Source organism: Cimex lectularius, unplaced genomic scaffold (assembly GCF_000648675.2).
Source record: "Cimex lectularius strain Harlan isolate CLEC.00 unplaced genomic scaffold, Clec_2.1 scaffold63, whole genome shotgun sequence".
In the NCBI taxonomy this organism is placed as follows: Eukaryota; Metazoa; Arthropoda; class Insecta; order Hemiptera; family Cimicidae; genus Cimex; species Cimex lectularius.
Genome location: NW_019392694.1, coordinates 860774 through 885759, shown reverse-complemented (window position 1 = coordinate 885759; position 24986 = coordinate 860774). Strand labels below are relative to the sequence as shown.

General features: G+C 36.4%; 2 protein-coding genes across 3 annotated transcripts in view; one reads left to right on the top strand and one right to left on the bottom strand.

The window, feature by feature from the left end:
* LOC106673973 (neuroligin-4, Y-linked-like) overlaps positions 1-24986 on the bottom strand; it is a 777726-nt gene that overhangs the window by 102460 nt on the left and 650280 nt on the right. The gene's annotated exons all lie outside the window — the stretch shown is intronic.
* The window catches only part of LOC112126612, a 312439-nt gene continuing 298247 nt past the window's right edge, over positions 10795-24986 (top strand). The window contains exon 1 of the mRNA XM_024225971.1: positions 10795-10919. Within this exon, the coding sequence (XP_024081739.1) occupies positions 10892-10919 (28 nt within the window). The 5' untranslated portion in view covers positions 10795-10891. The remainder of the gene's footprint in view (positions 10920-24986) is intronic.

The following is a 24986-nucleotide window of genomic DNA, read 5'->3' as shown; positions in this document are numbered from 1 at the left end:
AGAAATGCTGGACCAAACGGAAAACCTCACAGAAAATTGTATTGACCTCCATTTTATATAGGCCAAGGCCCATTATGTAAATTAGTTTAATAACGATGTTGATGCATTAGTAAAAGATACAATACAAAATGGGATACTAAGAAAACTATTAGACTCGTCGGATGCTCACTATAACGAATATCCAAGAAACAGTGGCAGAAAGCGTATGGTATATCCAAGGTATCTAAAGGACGGTATTACTCAAATCTCCAACCTGTCGCATCCGAACCATGGTACAACAAGGGTACAATCCTAGGAATTTTCTTACGACTATCTTTAGGTTCGTTTCGACCGTGATCAACCACCTCGAAAACGCGGAAGTGACTGTGGCAGAGGCTTGACGGTTCATTCCCGCATACTCGGTCATCCTAAAAAGGACTCTGAGGATCTTTAACGTCCGCACCTGGCCTATTCGGCCTTATCGGATGTTTTGATTCTCAAGATGAGAGCTGACGCACCTCCGCATACGACAGAATAGTGTTACTGCCGTGCGCGGCATACGGTTTGATGCTCAATGCAGACCCGGCCATTTGGAATGGACAAGCGGGGAGCGAGGCTGTCTTGGCCCTTCGGGGCTGAGCTGCCTCTACACTAATGCTACGGCAGTAAAACCATTTCGTCGTATGCGGCGGTGCGTCAGCTCCCATCATGAGAAACAAAACGTCCGATAAGGCCGAATAGGCCACGTGCGGACGTTAAAGATCCTCTTGTCTTGTGACGGAGAGTTCTCGGAAAACTCACGTCCTTAAACGGTCTCATGTGATCTTTGTATCTGGCTTTTATTATTCACCCTGCCTGTCCAATATGTTTGTCTTCGCATTTGAAAATTATGGCATATATACATTTTTGTTAGGTTGTTGGTTTTGTCAATGTCTTATATTAATGTTTTCTAATTGTCTTCGTGATCTTAAGCGCCGGTTTAGTTATTAATTTTTTACATAGAGTTGTTAGTTTGCCCGTTTCTTTATTTATTTATACAAATGTGAACAATTTAAAGTCTCTTTTTGAGGAGTTGTTGTGGTTTTGACAAAGCATGCACACCATTTCGTCATCTGCAATGTGTCTGTGTGCTTCCGTCAGGTCAAGTTACTTATATTAATTCGTGAGTGTGGAATGCATCATTTTCCTCATTCTTACCTGAGCCGAAATACATCAGCCCGGTCTCCCGCGCGCTCCCTAGATAGAGAAGGCCACTCTATCTCCCAGAGTATTGGGGCTTCCCTAGCGTACAAACTTCCGGATTCGCTCCAGCCGCGGTTTTTGTTTTAAGTGGAATATCTAACCACCCCCTAGAGGAGCACCGCCTACGGTAAAAACCTCCTGTCGAGCTCAGCCTACACCTGCAATGCGCATTCAAGGGACGCCATAGGCTCAGCCTATGTGGTCCGATCCTTCGCTTCCCCAAGGGTACCATGCCGGTCATACGCACAACAATGCAAAGCATACTTGAGTAGGAGAAACCGATTCCCTACCAGTTTCCGTTCGCTTACTCACGCATTAGAGGGACTATCCAGCATAATCTTCGCGTCCTCAACGCCTATACGCTGCCGTCCGATCCGCTAAGGGTAAATAGGAAGGAAAGACTTTTTCAAAACATGATAAATCCTTGGTTGCCTTTGCCTACCAACCTGCCCCTCATTGTTCGTAATGCAAAAAACATTTCGGCACTTACTTGACTTACTTGATACTTTAGTTGCAAACATAAGTACAAACAATATCCAAATTTACAGCCCTCAGTAAAGGAAAATGACTTTCTTTCTGAAACAAACGAACCCAGATATCCAACGTAGATTGACAAAACCTAATTTTGATTAAATATAACTACGTAGAAAATATTTTTTATCGGAAATAAATAATTGCAAATTCCATCTTCTTGATGGAATGAGTAGAACAATTAATTTCCTTTTCATTTGCATCTAACAGAGAACTACCCTGTAGTTAAATGAATGAGTAAAACTAAAAGTAAATTCAATGGCATTAATTGTAATACAATACGCTGAAATTAATTCATTTGTGTCGACGTGCGTTTATATCCCAAATGCTGTAAAAAAATAATTTTACCTGTAACTAACCGTCGTTAAAAGGATAAGATCCCATTTACGAAATGCACCGGCTTATCGATATTGCAAAAAATATTTTTACAAACATTAATTTTCATAAAATATGATATTTTATATATAAAAGCAAGCGTTATCAATTGTACAGTTGACATTGATAACTTTTAAATTGGCTTGAAATTATCTCTCTAACAAGGTAAGCCATCTCATCGTAGTCAATAGAATCGGACGTGAGCTGAAATCCAATAATTAAAGCCTCTTTGAAGTGTAACTGGAAAATGAAGTGTGTCAGGACATATTTCTGATTAAAGCGGATCGGGAATCGGATCAAAAATCTGTTGCTTCATTAACTCCCCCTCAAGCGAGTTGAGCTGTAGAAAGTCGGGGTCAATACAGAGATTTCTGAGAGGGATCCCTCGGAGCAAAATAATTAAAAAGTTGCTAGTAAGCCTCGCGCCGCCCGATAAGAAAATAACAAGTTTTGTCAATTGGGGGAGCCGAATCCCTCTGTACTAACACCCGGCAAACAGATGAAACAGGCCGGCCTCAAGTCGAAGACCGTTTCAATCCATTTAATTAAAGGTTTATTGACATTTCTCATGAGATCGTTGTTCTACTCATGTTTTTTTTAGAGAGATTGCCTCATCGCAATTTATCACTGTGGATAGTTTTTTAATTTTTACGTTTTTATTGAAAACATACATTTTTATTGTAAAACAATTTACAAATATTTAAATTTTATTAGGTTTCGTGGTCCGGTTGACCAAATAAATTCTTTTCAATTAATTAATGTTTTGGTTGAGATAAAAAAGTCAGTGTCAAAAGCGGGATTCGAACCCACAAACTTCGGCTAGATACGCCGCTGCTCTACCACTTGACCTATCGTGACCTTGATCCACTCGGACACTAGCTTCCCATCTCAACCCCACCTTTTTTATCTCAACTAAAACCCCAGCTTTAAGCAAAACGTTGGAAGCTAACTCATGATCATTTTAAGTCATCGTTTGCCACGAATTTTTGCCGGAATAGGACAGTGACTTTTTCGACCAAAATTCCCTCAGGGTGAGGAGTATTATGGGATTAAGGGAGAACTGATTCTGGAGGTCAGCTAGAGAACCCGGGCATACGACCATTCTTTATGTGACAGGGAATACAATATTCACATTTTTTATACTTTTTATGTAAGGTCTTGGTCGTGGGTTCGAATCCCACTCGTGACACTAACTTTTTCATTTCAACCAAAACCTTACATAAAAAGAACAATTAATTGAAAAAAGTAATTTGCCCAATTAGACCTCTAATGAACTCCAATTTTTATTGTGCTCAACGACCTCAGCGGTAATGTTGCTATTTATTGCAAGAAGAGCAAACTTATAACTTCTGTAGGTAAGTTGGTTACAAAGGCAGTTCAAACAAAACAGAAAATAAAAACTGCAATTCATCGTCATGTTTCTGATTGTGGTAATAGATTCAGAAATCGCACAAGACTCTCTTACAAGTGGGCATTGATTTGACTTTTCCAATGTTTAAATAATTGACAAAGAGTCTCAGTTTCTCGGCTGAAGAATAAAAAACTTTCGGCATACTAAAATGTAAAATAATAATTGTAACATTCAGATAGATATGTCCTTGGCAATATTTATCGGCGAGTAAGAGTTGAAAAATGTTTTCTAATTTTTACAGATGTGGAAATTATTTTCTACTTAATCTCGAAACAATATATGCCTGATGTTCAGTTGCCTCCTAATATTTACTTTATACATATATATGTCGTGCAATTTTTGCAAAGAACAACTGCCGCTTCATAATCTAACTTATAATAACACAATGACTAGCTTTAAACTGTTAGTGACCAACTGCCTCCATTCAACTAGTGACTACTCCGTACTCCACTCGACGTCCAGTGACTACTCTTTTTCAAGCACCGGCTATTTGCAAAACTCCGACGAGAACAAGTATTTTAAAAGAAGTTAACCTTCCAGAAATGTTTTTTTTCCTTTAATATTCTTCTTTTGATCTTTTGAATATTATTTTTTCTCTATAGAAGCCACATTTTTGTCTTAGGAAAATAAGACTATTGCTGATAAATTGACCAGACTGAAGGAATATGGTCGGGGCTTCAAACCTTCTTTTGTTGAATTTTAATTGTTCAATTTGATAGTTTTTTAACCTATTCGTCAGGTTTTTTTTTATAGCTTAACAGTTTCTGTAAAATGAAGTATCTTTTAGTTATTACAAATAGCCCAAGTGCGTACAGTGCCTTTCCTTATAGTTTATTATAGAATACGTATATTTTATTAATTTTGTCACCGTTTCCTTTCCCTCTGGCGTGAAAGGCAAGGTAAAACACAATTTTATCCTCATTTTCTAACTTATAATTGCAAACAACGTGTGTGGTGATTAGTGACCGTTAGTCCATAATTATTCAGAAATCGTGAGATGCAGTCTGGTGAACCCTACATCACACCAGACCGCATCTCACGATTTCTGAATAATTGCAAACAACTAAACATTTTTGGTATAGCATGCAAGAATAAATATTCTTCTTTCCAACGAGACTAATAACGTTGATTTGAATAAAATTCATAGAATATCCACGCGCTCGTGCTCCAAATGAGCTACTCAACTCTAGGCCCGTCAAGCCTTTGGCTAGGTTGTCCCAGGTTGCCCGGCCTGACGGGTAAGCGCCCACCACTTTCCGCCAACTCTGAAAGGGGAGGTTTAGGAAAAGCACAACAATTCGGGTACAATCTTCAAGTCCCTTTATTTAATTATGGTTTAAATAAGATTGACTACGCATCTACCCCCTAATTCTTGCTTATAAACTAATACACAAATCAATTGATGGACGAATCTCTTGATCCCTGCTTATCATCTAAATAAACATACCAACTTAGTATTCTAACAATTTTCTATTTGTACTAAACAATTCACAACTCACTTTTCAGATAATTCCCTTTTTGTGCATATGATTTAAATAAATACATCAATATATAAATAAATACAACAAAGCTGTCTAAAAAATCTCTATTCCTGTCCTAAGTCGGCTTATTCCTTGAGGAACGTATTATTCGAAATGCGGCCTCAGCTTCGAAATCGCCCCGACTGTTCTCCAATTGTACTGATTGACAAATCTTGTACTTGCGTTGAATGCCGGCATCGATCGTGGCCGCTGTGTGGTTCCGTTTTGTGAACTATGCCGACTTCTACGCCGCACCAGTTCTCTTTCCTGACTCGGACTGCCTGACTCTCTCCTTGTCCTCTCTGACTCTCACTGACTTCTCCAGGCCATCCCTCTTGACTCCTGGCTGACTCCTCATCGAATCTTACTGACTCTTGGCAGGCTTCGACTTCCCGCGTCATCTATACTCCGATGGACTATTTCGACTGCCTTTTCTCTTCGCCGGCTTTCTTGACTACCTCATAATTCTTTTGGAATAGTATTTAAGCCAATCAGTCGGGGTGGAGTGGGGAACCCGTCAAGCTTAGGAAACACTGTTATGATCCCTGATGACCCGATTGCCCGTTTTTCTTCCACAGTTTCTTGAGCTTTTCCGGGTGAATCCGGGCATTAGCTAACCCTAGGGGTTGAGCAATAAGGCCACTTTGGTCAGCACACCAGTAAATATTTTGGCGTTTGCCAGGAAACGACCCATGCTTCCCAGTCGTAAACGCCCAGGTATTATTATTTTGCCAGCTTTGTTTAACTGTGTCTGGGGTGTTCCTGAAATACTAAGTCGGCTCCCGGGATTTAAGGACTCTTCCGATGTCCCAATCTTACACAATACGCATTCCCAACAATTAGCCAAAATATTATTTTTTCCCAACTTAATATTTACGATGAATTTTAATCCTTAGTTAAATTAGTGTAAGATTACTTTTTGGAATCTTTACAGTATATTTTCTTTAGTTTTTATTTATTATTTTTTATTGAGATGGAAATATGTTTTAAAGGTTTTGCATGGGAGCTTAAAACGAATCCAACTTGATTGTTTCGTGTGGCTTTCCTTTTATTGCAACTTGTATTTAATTTAAGCCGGCACATGTAAACACTAACTTCTGATCCATATAACATAGAACAAAGAAAAGAAATACAACATCGATAGTATAACACTATATTTAAAAAATGCGCTTAAATTAATGAAAATTCTTTCTTTTTAGCCTCTAAGGCCATAACTAAAGCGCCATTATCGAACACAATTTTACGTTTCTTGAATGAGAGCCAACAGCCAATTTAAATTACTTTGGTTGATAATAGAAGAGTTGCCTAATATAATTTGGTGAATCCAAATTCGAAAATGGGCAATGTTTTGTTTTCATCTTGGAAATCTATGAACTGCATTTTTAAAAATTGAATTTCGAAGCTATCTCCATTAAAACCCTTTTAAGTCTCCTCTTCATAGTAGCTGTCTAAACCAGGTTTCAATTTCTGTAGATGTAATGTCGAAGGTAATATCTATAATGTAATATGTCTATAAAATTAATTTATAAGCGTTTTGTTTATTATGTAAAAACAATAACAATAAAAAATAGGAGAATGATTATAAATTTGTAGACTAGTTAGAACGGTAAATTTATTTCTCCCCTAAATTATTTCTTTTTCAAATGAAAACAATAAATAATATCGTTTTTATTCCAAATTATTAGAATGGCGTCAATTTTTTTGATGGTATTTGAATATTCGAAGACCTTGCGAATAATAAAAGTCGACGGGGGTTTTGCTGCCAACTCTCCCGGCGAATATATATGCAGCCGGCTTAATAACAGGTTTACTGCCATCCGCATTATCGTGGCCGGATCCACCCGCCCCTAGAGTACAGTCTCTCATAAAGAATCAAATTAATTCATTGACACTGCGGATAAAACAGGTGACCGGATCGATTTAAGGTTTTATAACGGGAGGAAATAGCCTCTTCCGAACGGGCCACCAGATGACAATGACCCATTTCTTAACCGGCTAGGTTTACAAAAAAATCCTCGACGGTCATCAACGGGTTTCCACACCGTTTAATTCAAGTGAATGCAATTTGCTCTCCTTTTAATGACGGCCCTCTCTCAAGATCGGCGTTTCAAATGTCGCTACATTAATTTTTAATGAATTCATGGGATATGAAAATAAAGGGAGTCTTAGCGTGAAGGATCTTTATGTATCATTAAAAACCATATTTTATTATCCTATATTCTTCACAATACCTTTTTTTTACTTATTTGTTTAAATTTTTAAAAAATTAACCAATCTATGTCCCGTATATCTGCAAAAGTTCACAACATATTTATGCATACTTAAGAAAAGCACATAAAAAATAACCGTTGAATGGCTTTCAAGCATAAAATAAACAAAAAATATCTTACTTTTGTATCATTACATCGAGGAAAGTTGCTGTTGAAATGAAGTATTTGGCCAGAATACTTTGACTCTTGCAACTTGTTGCTCGCGGCAAAAATAAGTTTTAAACAAACAGGACGAGAATGTATAACCAAATTTTATAAACTCAGTTCTTATCATTGCTTTATTGAAACACTAGTTGAAAACTAACGTAAATGGTTCTTGAATTCTTAAAAGAAACATATAAGGAAGTAAGGTTGCTATTTTTTTTACATATAATGAAGTAAGAACAATATTTTTACATAAAGGTAAAAATATACATAAATGCAACCAATCATAATAAAATAATTCACTTTTGGGAGTCATGTTTATTTCGCTACTGATTAACTAGTTTACATTTTACGAAGTGGTCATCTAATGGGTCCGTCTTCACTCGCGAGTTTTTTGAAGAACTAAATGGCGTTTCGGCATTGAGCCATCTTCAGTGAGGAACTGTCTGTCCGTTTTCCGAGTGGACTTATATGTCGTTGAGTCCATCGGTTGTCGCTAGGGGCGTTTGTTGAAGGTGAATGGTCATGTGTGTGTTTATTGTTGGTAATGATGTCGGCTATTATTTGAGGGTTGTTAGGTTTTAGTGTACTGTTGGTTTCGAGATTGTTTTCTTCTGAACGATTGTGTTTTTTGTTGTGTAGTATTTTTAATGATAATAATTAAAAAATAAAATTAAAAAACCTCGGAAAAAGTACAGCCCCAAAATTAGCCGACTCGCAAACCAACACCCAGCATCAATACAGTTTATCTTTGGTTTTATATATTTTATTAAAAGGATTAAATTTAACAGGGCATTTTTTGTGTTGACTAACAAAAATGTTGCTTTTGAATAATATATGTTGTAGGAGGTTTATGCGCCAACTGGAAGCTAAGGCGATCGCCGGCTCTCTACCTGTTTTCACTTCTTTTTCTTGTCTTTCAGGCATATTTTTAAACTGGAGCCATTTGATCGTCTCGTTCTGTTACTGACGCACTGCAATTATACGTAAAGTATGTCGTTATCTCAAAATTCTTCAGGTTGTTTACTATCAAATAGAAACGAAGCACAAATATTTAGGAATGACATTGGTACACCCGATGACGCCGCTTGATTTGACATGATGTGGGCTAAGTCAAAACGTAGTCGTGTTCCGAGTACAAGCGCTCTCTCACAACAATCGCTCGACGAGCTTCCAACTGCTAACTGCGCGTCTTTTTGACGACTCTTCCACAATGAGTACTTCCCTCTACTCGGACTCCAACCAAACTCCACCAGAAGGCGTGAGCGTCTGGACCGCCTTAATTTGAAAGATTTGTCCTCTCTCACAAGTATATATAGAGACGGCGACCCGAGTCTCCAAGCCGGAATTCCACGGCAAGGCGACACTCAGCAACACACCAGTACTTCTATATGAGAGTTCAGACGTACAGTCCAGAAACCACCGAACCCCACCGCGGACAACACGGGGCATTTTCCGGCAAGCGTAGCCCATGAACAAGTCAGGCATTACGAATTAGGGTGAACGAGTAGTGATTATCCTGCATCACCCTGTACATATATTATAAAACTAACCTAATTGAGGGTCGATGGTGTTCTCAATATTCAGCCACCCACCTTTCATGGCACACTGCTAAGTTGTTGAAGAATTAGATTATGTAGAAATATTTGATGTGAGGAATGTAATGATTGTTTTATGTTTTGTCTGATGTGATAATGATATATGCATGTATTGATATTGAATTTGATTAATGATAAGAGTAGCTGCGACTGGGTTTACATGTGTCTTTTCTGTAATTGTTGCTGTGCTTATCTCTGTTGATGGCCATTTCTAAAAAGTTACGTTTATTTTTCTTTTGTTCTATTTTCTACATAGTCTAATTCTTCAACAGTTTAGCTTTTCTTTTCCCTAATTATCCCCGTCTATATAATCCAGAAAGGGTAATCGGACCGAACCATTACCCATTTTTTCCCACTGTCGGCTCCTTTTACTTCAAAGAAGCCGACTCCTCATATAAAAATGTTTTCTGTCCCAACTGCCTTTCCAACCCCTTCAAAATCCAAAGTAAATAAATATAAAACATCAGTATCTCACTGGCACTCTCAACACGACACCCAACAATGACACATCTACAAAACAAAAATTTGAGTGAGTACAAATACTTTGATTGAGTCTAAAATTTCTAGCATTGTATAAATTAACTTTTTTCCACATCCTACATGTATTTGTATAATTTAAACAATGTTTATAAATCCCAGGCCCTGAGGATGATCTCAATAAAGATCGAAACGTTAACACGATAAAGAAAATGGTTTTCTAAAACGTACGTCACACCAGACGGCAATTCACGGTCTCCAAATAATCATTAACTAACGGCCACTAAACACCACACACACACACACACACACACACACACACATTATATATTTAGTTTAAAAAATATAGAAAAAACTTTTTTTTTCTGAAACGCGATAAATGTTAAGAAAGACAATGACTGGCAAAAGAGACGTGATAGTTTGCATTAAAACACTTTTCGTAATTATCATGACGAGTAATCTTTTGTGTTGGCGTACTGAATACATTTGGCACGTTTGGATTACCTAGAAAATACATTTTGAATATTTATAATGCAGGTTAGGCTCGGCTTACAGTTTCCTTCGGACGTTGATCGGCTCGGATATGAAAATCTTACGGTTGATTTGCTTCCTTTAGGAGGATCTTGTCGAAACTCTCTTTTCTCCGGCTTGATAAGAATAAAAATGGATAGGCCGGACCGAAAGGCGTTTCGGATCGAACCGGGGCATTCGTTTTATGACGACCTATTCCATCATCTATAGAATATTCGTAATGAAAACTGCTCAAATAGGGGAGGACGATTCAGTTTGCCTTTCGGTCATCGGCGGGATCGATACCCTTTTATCATCGATATTCACAGATAATAAAATAATATCGAGAGCCGAGCCAGGCTTTTAATAATAAATTTAATCATTTGATTAAAAATTTATATACATTTTACCTACTTGAACCACTACGCCCGTTCATTATCACGCCGGCAGGCCGAATTGAACGCGCATTAATAACTTCTAAGTTGAGTGTTGAACCATTATTTTCGTTTATAGCCCTTTAAAAATTTACTATCAATTTGAAAGCGTTCTTTGTTCGATTTCTTTTCATGGATTTCTGTAAGCTATTGTTATAGCTTTGAACGTTTTATTACCTGTTTACAAAGCTACGTTGTTATTCTCCTTTTAATGGGCCAATGAATTTTTTCTTTACGAATTAATTATTTTAATTATATATTACAAAGGAATAATTATTTTGTAGTATATGAGAGACAATAAGTTTTAGTTTAATTTAAAGTTGTAGAAAAAGTGTATAGACTGGGACGGATCCGATTCGCGCGGCGGACGTTGAGTCAGTCTTGTTCCAACGCTGGGAAGATGATCGTGGCCGTCTTGCTGATTCTGGGTGAGTGTCTTGTTCCTCTCAGACTGAGTAGTTTATGCAATCCTGTATTCGTAGAATAGTTTTGGGGAACTGTAACACCTGTAGATAGGAACCATGCCCTTACTGTAAGTTTATGGGTAATCTTGGAACCTGCGCTTGATAGGAAGCCCCGTATACCCTTATTGTATAATCGACAAGGAACAAATTCATTTATGTAATTTCCTTAAAGCTAATAAAATGTTAGGATAATAAGTAGTAGTTAATTGGTTTCCAAGGGCCAACCTAACATGTTTTACACTAAAATTGTTATTTTAATTTTATAGACATTGATTAATACATTTTTCTTCCAGATTAATTTTTAATGTGTGGGAATTAGTGACCGTTAATCGATATTTATTTAGAAATCGTGAGATGCGGTCTGGTGTGATGTATGTTTCAGAAAAACATTTTCTTTATCGTGCCAACGTTTCGATCTTTATTGAGATCATCTTCAGGGCTCAAAGTGTTTGTGACAAAAGAGTGCCCTCGACATGACACGCAAGAATGGCACAATTACACAGGAGACAAACACTTTGAGCCCTGAAGATGATCTCAATAAAGATCGAAACGTTGGCACGATAAAGAAAATGTTTTTCTGAAACATACATCACACCAGACCGCATCTCACGATTTCTAAATAAATATCGATAAATATTAATTTTTAAAATAATTAATAAAAAGTGCAAATTTTCTCGAGAAAATTTCGATTTAATTAAACAATTAAAATATATATTGTTTAATTACAATCATACAAGACCGCATAGCGCGATCTCCAAATAATCGTTAATTAACGACCACTAAATACAACACGTTTAATATAGTTCACATTATACAATTCCTAAAAGTTTTCATGAATCCCGATTCTGAAAAATGTATGTAGGTTTGGTGTTCCAACGTAACCATATTTAGTTGTTTTATTTACGTACAAGCAGGAATGGCAGCTAGAAATACAGCAACCTTTTGCACCGTTACTTCAATACAGCCACAGGGACTGGGTAAAGACAGATATAGAATGTGGTTATAAAAAGTATATATTATGGTTAACTACCTGTTTTTCATAAAATTGCTAATGTAACACTTTACGGCCAAATGATGTCTTAGAGAATGACAAACATTTAAGTTTTGATCAAAGGTTAGTGGGAAACCCGCGCATTTAGTGATAGGGCGTTTAGATTTGCGCCAAATAAATTTAAATAGATGGACAGAAACATAGCAGGAACAGCACTGCAACCGCACTAAAGGCACTCGATATCCTGCTAACCTCAAACAAAATTGCTAAAGGTGGCATTGATCTGAAGCAATTTTGGGCAAATAAGGGTTAAATTGTAAACTGGATATAAAATAATGTTAATTGGCAAATATAACAATCGATACAAGAAGCAGTGTTAGGGTGAAAAGCGGAAGAAAGAAGGTTTCAAGATGGAGATTTTTGATTTTTTGAATGGTACCAAAATCATTAATATTGCCAATACAGGGTTGAAACATTGAAGGAAAAACACTACACCCGCCAAAATTTCATGGGCTTAGCGACGTTTTAGCAAATTTGCTACATTTGGTGTTGTCCTGAGGCAACATTGGGCAAGAAATAGTTAAAAGCTCTTTTTCTTATAAGTTTTTGACACTTTTCCTCATCAATTTCATTTAAACTGCCCCAAATCTCTCTGTGGTTTACTTTGACCGTTAGAGCTTCTACAACTATCAGGTCCTCAGCATTTGCCGAACCATCATCATATCAATCAAGCGACAATCCATAACAACGGCGACTTTGTTTACAAGCTTCCAACATACGACTTTAGCTGAACTACTACAAATTCCCTGGGAAATTTATCATTAGTGGCAGAATCCGCTATGTAAAAAGTCTATAAATAGCGACGTCATTACTTGCGAGAGGTTAAATATAACGGTGACTTTGAAATAGCGAAATTGTTGTGCAAACTCTCTCTACTGTCAACATTTTTGTGTAACGATTTTTCAAAAATAGCTTCCAAGGACAAATCCTGGGTAAAGGCTAATATTAAATAAAGAGGTATATTAATTTGCTGTCTGCATATGGCTAATAAATTGAGTTAAAAACTAACCAGATGCTGCATTGCGAATGCATATAACACCTGAAATGAGACGGTACGCGTGGCAATATGATTTATTTAATTTCGACGTATTTACTTACCCCCGGGGCAAGATTATCTTCGATATCACCGGCAGTCCAGTTATACTTCGAGTGTAGTCAATTGTACTGGATCATTTATCTGGTTTCAACCGGTGATTTACCGCGGCAGACCCTCCTGTACACCCTCTAAAATTTGTTGCCCCCGGTTTGTCTCATCACTGAGATATTAAACGTGCTCTATTTAATCGTTTTGCTCTGCCCCTCTTTAGACTGATGAGTTCAAACTTTTCGGGCAATACAAATAAACTTTTTAATTAGGCAAAATGAAGGATTTGAATTATAATCCTTGAGCAAACTGAAAACGGGTATTGTTTCATATTTTTATGTTTCATCAAATCAATATCTTTCCAGCCAATTTTCCATCCTTATTTTGGTAACCCAGTTTGTATAGATTACGTTTAATTGTTTTCATTATGTTCCTAATTTTTGTACAGTCAGTGATACTTTTCTTAGTTGGTCTATCATCTATTCTACTGGTGCCATGTTGATTCGGCTTGTATGATGTTTTCGGTTTGGTTTTCTTATTTTAGGAAATTTATGCGATGTTTTCTATTGCTGCCACGAATCATAGGCTTTTATGAAATTAGTTTAGTTATGCCTATACATCTGCTTTATATTTTTTTAGTTATTCCATATTTAGAAGGCAGTGAATAAATATTCAGTGAAGTGGGAGAATAATACTGATTATCTGGTCCCCACAATGTATATATGCAAATACTTTAAATATATCTATGTTCATCAAATTACATATTATCCGTTGTCTATATTATGTTTGATAGTTGTTGTGCGTATTTGTTGACACCGTTTTTTTAGTGGTGATATCAATTTGGTGGTACATCTTTGTGATGGGTTCCTGGTTTTGCCCATCTACCGTTCCACCCATGGGATCTGCCATAATTTAGATTAGGTTGTTAATATTGTGGGTAGGCCAATAAAGGAATATCAAGTACTCCACCGCTAACTAGATAGATTGCAATGTTCATAGATGTGAATGTATTTATTTGCGCGATTGTCTTACCGAATTTAGTTAGTATTAGGCTAGATTTCATCAAAAAAAGGACATCAGTCCGGATTGAAGTTAAATATGCATGTGAATAAATAAATACCGCAATAGGTAGTACAGGACTAATTCAGTTATGAAAAAATCACATACGAAACTAAACGAACTCGCGATCTTCAGATCAATATTACGATGCTCTAACTACTTGAGTCGTAGCCCATGCCTCACATTTCTCATCTCGATTTCTGATTTTATTCCAATTGTAAGCAAACTGCGCTTTATATAGAAGCACATACCGATTGTACCACATTAGCAGGACTATGCACACACAAATATGATTCCAGGTTTAAAAAACAATTCTTATTTGTATAATCATTTTTATATTTGAAATTCATCTATAACACAGGATTCACGGTAACTCAATTTGTGTACAGCATCGGAGTATTAATCCCGTGGGTTCGAATTCTACCTGGACTCAAATTTTTTATTTCGCAAAAGCGTATACAATAAAGATTATTCAGAAATCGTGAGATGCGGTCTGGTGTGATGTAGGTTTCAGAAAAACGTTTTCTTTATCGTGCCAACGTTACGATCTTTATTGAGATCATCTTCAGGCCCTGGGATTTACAAACATTGTTTAAATTTAACAAATACATGTGGGATGTGGATATTTGTAAATCCCAGGCCCTGAAGATGATCTCAATAAAGATCGAAACGTTGGCACGATAAAGAAAATGTTTTTCTGAAACTTACATCACACCAGACCGCATCTCACGATTTCTGATTAATCTTCGACTAATGGTCACTAATCACCACACACGTATATAATAAATTTGAATATATATGTTAACTATTACAGTTTCATTATTTTATTTTACCATCAAAGTCTATAATTTCTCGTCACCTAACATATTTGTAATTAATATCATGAACAAACAAAATTGCACTCGCGCATAAACAAATTATTTGATTCTTATTATCATTTAATTATTAATAAATTAAATTAATATTATATCATTTAAAAGTGTACAGTCGAGATCTGTAGAGGACACTTATAAAATGTATGAGTTATTCTACATCATGGACGTGATGAAAGATTACTTGAATAGTAGTACCGACTTTCATCTTCATCAAATTACGTAGCCCAATTGTTAATTTTGCGTAAATGCTGAAAATTACATGGCGCCACGGCTGAGAATATTGATAAGAAAAATAAGTACCTGTTCAATCGTGTTAGTTAAAGAAAAGTGACGGATCTAAGAAAAGAAAGTAAGTAAAAAGGGAAAATGTGAGTGAAGGGTAGCCAGTGCATAATGATATTGAATTAGACATTCCAGGAAGACGCTTTTTTTCAGATGTAGAAGGGTATGTGAGAGTGGGTATAAAAAATATAAAATTCATTGGTATCAACTCACTTTCATATGAAGTATATTAGAGCGCCCTCCGAAAAACTGGGCGTCTTCCTGAAAACCAACACATCCTTTTAATGGTTTTGCCAGGTATGGTATTGGGTTGTCCGGAAAATAATGCAGGATTTTGGTATTAAACAAAAAAAAAGAAACTAGTTACTTTAAAGCTATGTTCTTTAATCAAAATAATTTCCCATACTCTCAATACATTTCTCCCAACGTGTTGGTAACTTATTAATTCCGTCTGAGTAGAATTCAGAATTTTTANTGACATTCATACAAATGAGTAATCCTGTAAACGTAAACAGAATATTTTATATAGATTTTTTTTAATGAAAACTTAAAATCCTGCATTATTTTCCGGACAACCCAATACAATTGCTAAATGTCTAATACGGGATATATCCATGGATGGTACCGAAAGAAAGGGATAAAAATGTCATGTGATTGAATAAAATTAAAATCGTATTTACATTTCATTTCTCATAAGGACAAATAAAATTGTTTGTAAAGTATTAATTTCAATGACAAAATAAGTCCAAAAGGGAAATTATATTTCTCGGAACAACACAAATTTTATGTTTAATTTTGGCCGCTGTATTATTTTTTTCAGGTAATAATATGCAATTTCCTTATTAGATTACTGACAACCTAGAATATGAGGGTAAGTTTTTACTATTGTAATTTAATTTTGAGTTTTTTAAAATCAATATGTGTAACAAAAATAATAGACTGCTTTTCAGATATGTTTTTAGAATCAATAAATTAATAATACAACATAATTATTTCAATGTAAATCAAATTGAACGCGATCAGACACGCATGATACGCATTTTAATAAAAAATATTCAATTATGACGGTTTGAAGGAAAGTTCACCAAAACACCTGAAAATTATTTAGTGATATATTAAAATATAACTAACAATTTCTTACCAGATTTCGTTCTTAATCATAGCTAGCAGATTAAACATAGCAGCATCATAGATAGCATTAATCTGACTAAAATTTGTTTTTATTTCCAATTTTTCTAAAATTTTAGATCTGAAAATGTCTGAAACTCAATTCAACGCATTTTGGAAACGACGAACGATGTTTCTTTATCATGTCCCATAAGTGTTTTGTCGTTTTCCTGCCGGGAGAACGTGCGTGCCAATTAATTGAGGTAATTCGTATATACTTCAAGTAATGTATGACAACTCGAGCTATGAACATGCTTTATCATGCATCAACACGATATTGCGTACAAATGGAGCGAATGGGACCACTGCTTGGAGAAGAACTTGCTCAATTTATGTTAGCGCAGTCAAAGAACCACACTATGGGATGATCAGTTCGTTACGGGTTGGACGTTGATTACACCGAGTTCCTTAACTGACTGTCTTTGAAAACGCTGTGACACACGCATGGCACACGAAGCAAAGCTTTCTCGACGCCTTTTCCACGAATGAATCATTTCATCTCATTGACAAACTGGCAACCATGTGGAAAGGGAGCAGCACTTTCAAATGTCCGAGCGAGATGCTTTAATGGGAAAATCGCCTTTCTACCCGAAGCCTCTCCGGTATTAGAGAACCTGATGCTGGACGTCTAGAGGATAGGCTATTCTCGTGGAACCTTCTGATGTGGGTTTTAGAACTCACCCTCACATTACGTACCGTTTGGAGTTGACTGCCTATCAAGCAAGACGTCCAATGATGATTTCGTAGTGCGCTAATTGCTCTAAAACGTCTTTAGCCGTCACACTTCATCATCACTTCAAACTAGATTTGGGGTAGTACTACCGAACTAATCGTGGAAGGTAGAGCACGGTAAACCCACGATTTGGGCTATGTAACGGCCGCCAAGCCCGTCGTTGGCCAACGGATCTTCCCGGGCGAGATCTTCTTTTAATTTTTTTAATCGAATTTATTGTTTTATCAAAGAAAACCATTTAAAAATCCAATTAACCCATTCGACAAAGTGGCTCTGGAAAGGATGAAATTGAACCGATTTTCTTTATTTTTAAACTAAAGAGAGTTAAATGTAGTATTAATGACTGACCGAGGTTTAAATTAAAATCTTTGTATGAATTTTACTTTGATCAGAGCTGTGTGATTAGCCATGTTCCTCATCATAACATATCGTAGTGATCGTAGAAGTTAGAGAGCGGCAAACGGACGGCTTGGGCTATGGGGACGTGGCGTCCGTCGTTGGCTAATCTGCCCGACCAAAACATTCTCGACTTGTTTTTCTTAAAACTACTTTTAAGAAAAAACAAATTAGCTTTTCAGAAAATTTTTTTAAATATTTTTTTCTAGAATTTATTATTTTAACAAAGAAAACCAGTAAAAATCCCATTAACTTACTCGACAAGGTGGCTCTGTAAATGATGAAATTGAACCGATTTTCTTTATTTTTAAGCTAAAGAGTGTTAAAGAGACCCTTTATAAATGTAAAACATAAGTTTTAAATGTTGTGTTTACGTTTTAAGTAAACTTATTTTGTTACGAGGGCATTTAAACTATGAGGCATATGAACCCACGGGGTGCTGGTTTTTTTTTTTTTAAAGCCCATTTGTAAGTGTGTCGGGTTCAAATGCAAGGCCGCTGGATTCGAACCTGGGACCTTTGCCTTACAGTAATGAGCGCTGTGTCAATTCTAAACCATTGCGACGCCCCTAACTTACTAATATTCGGCCTAGTTATTATAGAAAATAAACAAATAAATGCAAATGTCCAGGTTTTTGTTTTACAGTGTATATTTATTTTTTATTTAACATGCAAATATACGCTAATAATGTATGATAAGAACCTAGTATAAAGAATGAAGAAGAAATATACATTGTTGTTCAATAGCGTATTAATGTCATTATCAAAAACGTAATATCTACTTACAAAGAGCATTTAGATGTAGAAAGCATATTGCATTACTGAGAATAAATATACAAAGAAACGAGCTTTAAAAAGAAGACAAATTTATAAACTATTTCTTGAATGTAAATCGTGTGGTTACAAAATGAAATATAACTCCTAGTATACATAATAAATGGCTGGCCTAAATTTTGAAATTTACGCTGGATATATGACTTTAAAAGATATTGTTCTGCATCGAGAAAGGGCGGCCCACAACTCAATACCTGTAATAATCTTAAACTAGTACTGTTGAATTCTAGTAAACCGAAATATGTTTAGAATGTAAATTCTAAGTTATAGTAGTCAGGTAATTAATTTATAACAAAAGTTTACATCATTTTATACTTGGCTGTAATTTGGTTAAAGATTTTTTTAAATTATCATTATTCATTTTTGATTATGCTCGAGAAGACTTATGACATAAATGTCTCTTAATAACTACAGCAGTAACTTTAAAACATTTTACAATATATAATAATAATGACTGAACTTTATATGAGGTTAAGACTTCCTTTGTAGGAATTTTCCTTTGATCAGAGGTGTTTGATTAGCCCTTTTCCTCATCATAAGGTTTTTTAGTAAAGGCCGTTTATTTAAGCCTTTGTTATGAAGGTGTCAGGATCATTGTTGATCTCGTGGCTTGTGTTTTCCGTTTATTTTTAATACGCAGGAAGAACTCAGGTGGCCGAGGCTAACGGTCAGTGACAATATATCAAAGTATGGTTCCCGCAGCTTGACGCAGGACCAAAACCATTTGTAGATTGGAACCATTTATCGGCGTACATGTTTCTCGGTCAGGTGGAAACATCCGTTCTACCGGTTTAATTTTAAAACGCAAAACAGTCGCAGTTTTGACTGTGAAATCCCCCTTCCCCAATTTTCTCGGTCTAAACAATTGAACACTATTTGTCGATGCTTAGCCAGTATGTTGGTCCGTATTTCGTTATCTTCAGTAGTTCAGTCAAGATCGCAGCAATGGATAGTTCAAACTACAGATTCAACAGCTCGCACACTTCTAAAAAAACCCTTCCAATAATTATTATTCTGTTTTCAATGTATGTCGCAGTAAAAATAAGAAATATGTTCTATTTTATATATGATTGGCTTTCTAAACTCCATTCCGTTCCCAAGATGAATAATTGCTGGCTTTGCTGTGCGTTAAATAATGCTTCAGAACCAACCTCATTTGCATGATATCTAAGATGGGTTTGAACTTTCTAAATTATGCGAACCTTTCAGAGGCAAATCCGTTTTTATACGCCTCAATTTGACTACCTATCTATTCCACTGGGGCTTATCAAATGGTTCAATTATCCAGTTTCATATTAACACTAGTAATTCGATCATTTTTTGTTAAACAGTTGTTATATTGCCGGTCAAAATCGCAAAAGGGGATTCAATACGATTTGCCTATTATTGCCCGACTATGCAAAGAAATATACCTCTTATTATATTTCTTGAGTTTCTTTTCAGGAACTAGACAACCATTAAACTCATTTTTTTTTAATGGTTGTCCAGTCCCTGAAAAGAAACCAAGAAATATAAAAAGCAAACAACCGAAAAAGAAGGAAGAAAAAAGACCTCGTTCATGCACTGTTCAATGATGCGAATTAAACTGGGAAATGCACTCAGTTAATTGATTTCCAAATTATCGGCTAACGCAAAAGAGGAACGTGACGGGTTTAACTACTGCACTGTTGCACGTTCTGTCGTAGCAATCATTTATGGAATCAAAGCCTCTTTTCAAAGAATGGTTCGATAAAAGATAAACAACACCCACACAAACATAATATTGTCAACGACACACATATAACTGCCACATTTCTCTTGCAACATGAATAATGTAATTTGCATTCTGTAAAACAATACAATTGTTTGTTTTGGCTGAGTTTTTTAATCAATTAAAATATTAGAGTAGAAAGTTTTCAAACCATTTCAATCTATTTATGAATATATGATCATGGTTTGAATAGTCTTCGTAAAAAACTTACAGTATGATTGTTCGTTTCGACGTGATTCGTCACTTCTCTATTTTGAATGGTGAGCTAGTGTTGCCTCACTTTGGTTATAACTAGAACGACCAGCAAGAATAGAACATGATCGGAAACGGCTAAACTAAAAGTTCACAGTGCCGCAGTTTTCATCCTACGTTGTGGTAAAATAATTTGACAGACCATAACTTCCAAATTATCCAATTGTCGCTGGTTTCCCATCTTTATGTACTCACTTAAGCTTAAATTTGTATCTACAAAATGTACCGCTACTTAAGAAATACATTAACTTATTATTTAGAAATCGTGAGATGTGGTCTGGTGTGATGTAGGTTTCAGAAAAACATTTTCTTTATCGTGCCAACGTTTCGATCTTTATTGAGATCATCTTCAGGGCTCAAGTGTTTGTCTTCTGTGTAACTGTGCCATTCTTGCGTGTCGTGTTGAGAGTGCCCACCACACAAATACATTAAAGATAAAGCATTTTAAACTTTTTTATTTATTTTTGTTTATTTAAATAAACCCGTGTATATGCACTTATTTTTACAATATAAAACGAGGGTTATTTCGTTTCAAAACAGGTTTTCTCTTGTTATTTCAATTGTTAATTTCATTTACTCAATTATTTACTTCAACGAAACAAGTTAAAAGTTGGAATTGCGTGATTGAATCATACGGTACGTTATATATGATTTATACATTTACAGATATTATTTTAAAAGTCTTACGCAATTTATCATTGATGGTTTGTTGTTAAATAAATAATACAAAACCCTCTAAAGAAACATAAAATACTGTGTAAGTGGAAGTCATTTTCCTCAATAGCTTTAAATTATCCTTATAGTTTGTTCGAGCCAGACTAATGAGTTTTTTTTATAAAGTACTTATTTCTGGTTAAAAAAATTGTATTTTTAAATAGATTAATTGTTATTGTTTAACTATCGATTATTGTTAGCCTTAGAAAGAAACAAATAACGCTCTTTAGTCTCATATATGTAGTCCTATCTATTGTTCTTTTGGATCGATATGTGTCGTCCGGATGGAGTCAATCCCCCTCCAGGGATAACCGCGAGTGGTTAGACAAGGAAGTGCAACGCAACCCGATCGGCTTAGCATCGTGGATCTTCTCCGGCTCGTGCCACGATGGTTTTGGTTTTTCATCGGAGGTTTGCAATCCTCATTTCAACCATTGCGTACTCGTCGTCCGTTGTCTTCGTTCTCAAAACATCAACGGGATTGGATCGTCTGGCCACGTGGATCGGTGCGTCGCCCACGAAACTTCTTCGTTTTCGTCGGACTCTTAGTCATCCGTCAACATGGTCGGATTTTTCACTCACCTATCACCATCATCTCATCGTCATCGTAACGATGGATCTTCGTCAATTATACACTTAAGTTTAACAATTTTGTATAATTTATTTCGCATGCAAGCTTGCTCTTTTCTTTAATTTAAGCGTACTCTTTCTTTAGTTTTAAGACATTTTGTTTTACATTGTTAACTGTTTTTTTTGTATTTTTATTCCATTGTATCTTGTTTTCTTTCATTTTATATTTAATTGTTAATAAAACGGATTTCTGTCTCCATACCAGCTAACGATTATGTTCATTTGCAACCAAAATTTAATTTAATAAATCTATCTCTCGTCGATATCAAATCACCGTTTTAATTACATTTTAATTACATTATTTACATATATACAGAGAGATCAGATAAAAACGGTAAGTGTCGCTCCAATTCCCATTTGGGAAAGGTGATTTGTCCCTTCAATTAAGAAGGAAAAGCAATAATCTTTATACCACATCCGCGCAATGTACTTCCCAACAAATAGGAGTCCTCTTCTGTAACTTCAAAAGGAGTATCGAGGGATGGCCCATGGAGGATTTGAATCGTGGAAGAAGGATCAGCCACACCAGTTAAGATTAAGTCGAAAGCGACAAAAGAACATACACCTATAAGACAAATACTCGTTTTTTTTCTCAGCGTGTAAACCAAGGCTGCTCAATGTGTCCCATTTAATTGAAGGGTGCATTTGCTCCATATAGCAAGGGGAGACAATGCCACCCTATATAATAACTATGCTTGAGCATGGTAGCGATTATATGATCGCCTGGTCTGATTTTTGGAGGACACAGGACTGTTGAAATTTATATAGTACTGATAGATATTTCGTTTTGTGTCTATTTCGAGTATATTTGCACGTATTTATTAGCATGAGGGTGTAGTGAGGGAGGGCCGATCCTAGAATACTGAGCACCCCAGGGACACTCAATGTGCTTATCTCACTGAGTAATCGAGGAATATCTTCTACTACAGGAAAGAATGACTTTAAGCGTGAGTAAGAGCGCGAATGGGTTTGGTTGTAAAAATGTATGCGTTGCGGGATGAAATGGCTTTGCTGATGATAGCCCCTGGTGCTCAATCTCGGCAGCGGGACAGGTAAGGCTGAGATATTGTACAGAATAAAAATAACTCAGACATTTTTTAAACAACCGTACCTCATCTATACAAAAATAACTATAGAAGATTCGAGACAAAGAAACAACATCCCGCAGTGCACGAAATGCCAAAAATATGGTCATACCGGCCATGCTTCTACTACCAGCCTCAAGTGTGCAGGACCTCGCCCTTCTTCCGACATCATCAAACCACCGACTTACCCGACACTTGCGTTCTATGCGTAGGTGCACACCCTGCAACTATCGAGGATGTGCCACTCATAAAGAATTGCAGTATATACAAATGCATAGGCAGACCAACAAATATCCACCAGCCGTTACTGCCCCACTGCCAGCACGGTTGAAACACCGACTTCTGTCAATACACCTCAATTTCTATTTCTTTTCCCCAGTTTCCGATCTTTTTTCGTGCGTTTTCATGGCCAATGAATGCGCTAATGAACAGTAATGCTAAATACTTTAAGTTCACGTCTCAATGATTATACTAAACCGTCACGACCGAGAGGTCTTGTAAAACTTACTCTCTAACGCACAACTCGCTCAACCACTTTCGAAACTCAAACACTCTCTCTCTCTCTCTCTCTCTCTCTCTCTGCCGAGAGACTGCCGGACTGCCAAAGCCAAGGTGGGTGATTCTCGCAGCCTGCCGGTAAACAAATAAGTTCGGCTCTGTAGACGTGGGATGTATGGGCGTGCGCCGGATTGAGCTTATTTGAGACAGTAATCTGTAGTCATCTATATACATTGTATTCTGTTATATTGTATTCTTAACAAAAACAAACCAACTCTTCTTCTTACGTCTGTTTTTTCGTTTTTTGTAAAAAAAGACAAAAGGAGAAGTGGATAATTTCTTGATAAACTTAGGCTAAAACAACCTTCACCAAGATTGACAAACTCGTACTACAGAAATAGTGAGGGCTAATATTTAGGATAGTGAGTCCAATCATTTACTGCTCATTCACATCTGAGAAAACAACATATTCAATGATGAGCCCAATTGTAGATTGTTCAGTGAGGAGGAAGAAGCAAACACTCCTATTATGTTTGAATTAGAAGTAATCGAGCATATCCTGGGATACACAGAAAACCCAGGGAAGGAATTGTACCAACAACAGTCAATGACTAAGTATTCTTTAAAAGAAGGATAGAATCGACGGAACTAAGGAACTAGGAAAGTACAACAAATTAGATGGTTCAGTGCTTTGGGGACATTAACCCCCACTTCACAATCTCTTTTCATCATCATCACTTCTTACAGACCCATCAGTCTTTTTTCTATTATCGGTAAGATTTTAGAGAATCTACCGTTCCTCCGCCTTTATAATGAAATACCTTCCCACATTACTTCCAATAATTATTTCGGGTTTTAGGGTTGCTTCTCGAATATCCATCATGCGGATCTCGTTTTAGTCGTCATTCCTATCACTATCGAGCTGGGACAGTTCTCCCCAGGTATTGTCTTGAACATATGTTAGCATTTGACTGTATAGCACCCGAGGCATCCTACCATCTCTCTTAACAAATTCCGTGTTTTCCAGTTTGTCACTTCCAAAACACTTTTTTCCGCTCTATTCACCCATTCTCGCTGGTGTCTCGCAGGTTATCGTGCTTGCTTCTCTCTTCTACACAATTTAAAAGACTGAGCTAACTACTCATTACACCATTTCCACTTGCACTTGTACCTTGCAGCTTCGTGTAAAATACAAAATCGCTTCCACACATTCGAATGCTGGCTTAGACAGTGGATAATCAGAATTAAAAATATTAAATCTTAAAATTGATTTTTACTATTAACAAGAAACACGCCCACCTCTGTATTCCGTAATCAATTTCCTATTTCGGTTGTAAACCAGGTACGATACCTCGGACTGAACGTTGAGAAACGACTTTCGAGGCTTACACGCAAAATTTGAGTACAAGAATTAATTAAGGTTTTTAGTTCAGATAAAAAAATCAGTGTCACAAGCGGGATTTGAACCCACGATCTTCGGCTAGATACGCCACTGCTCTACCACTTGAGCTATCGTTACCTCCATCCACTCGGACACTAACTTCCTATCAATCAGATCGTGGGTTCGAATCCCGCTCGTGACACTGATTTTTTTAATCTCAATTAAAAACCGTAATTAATTG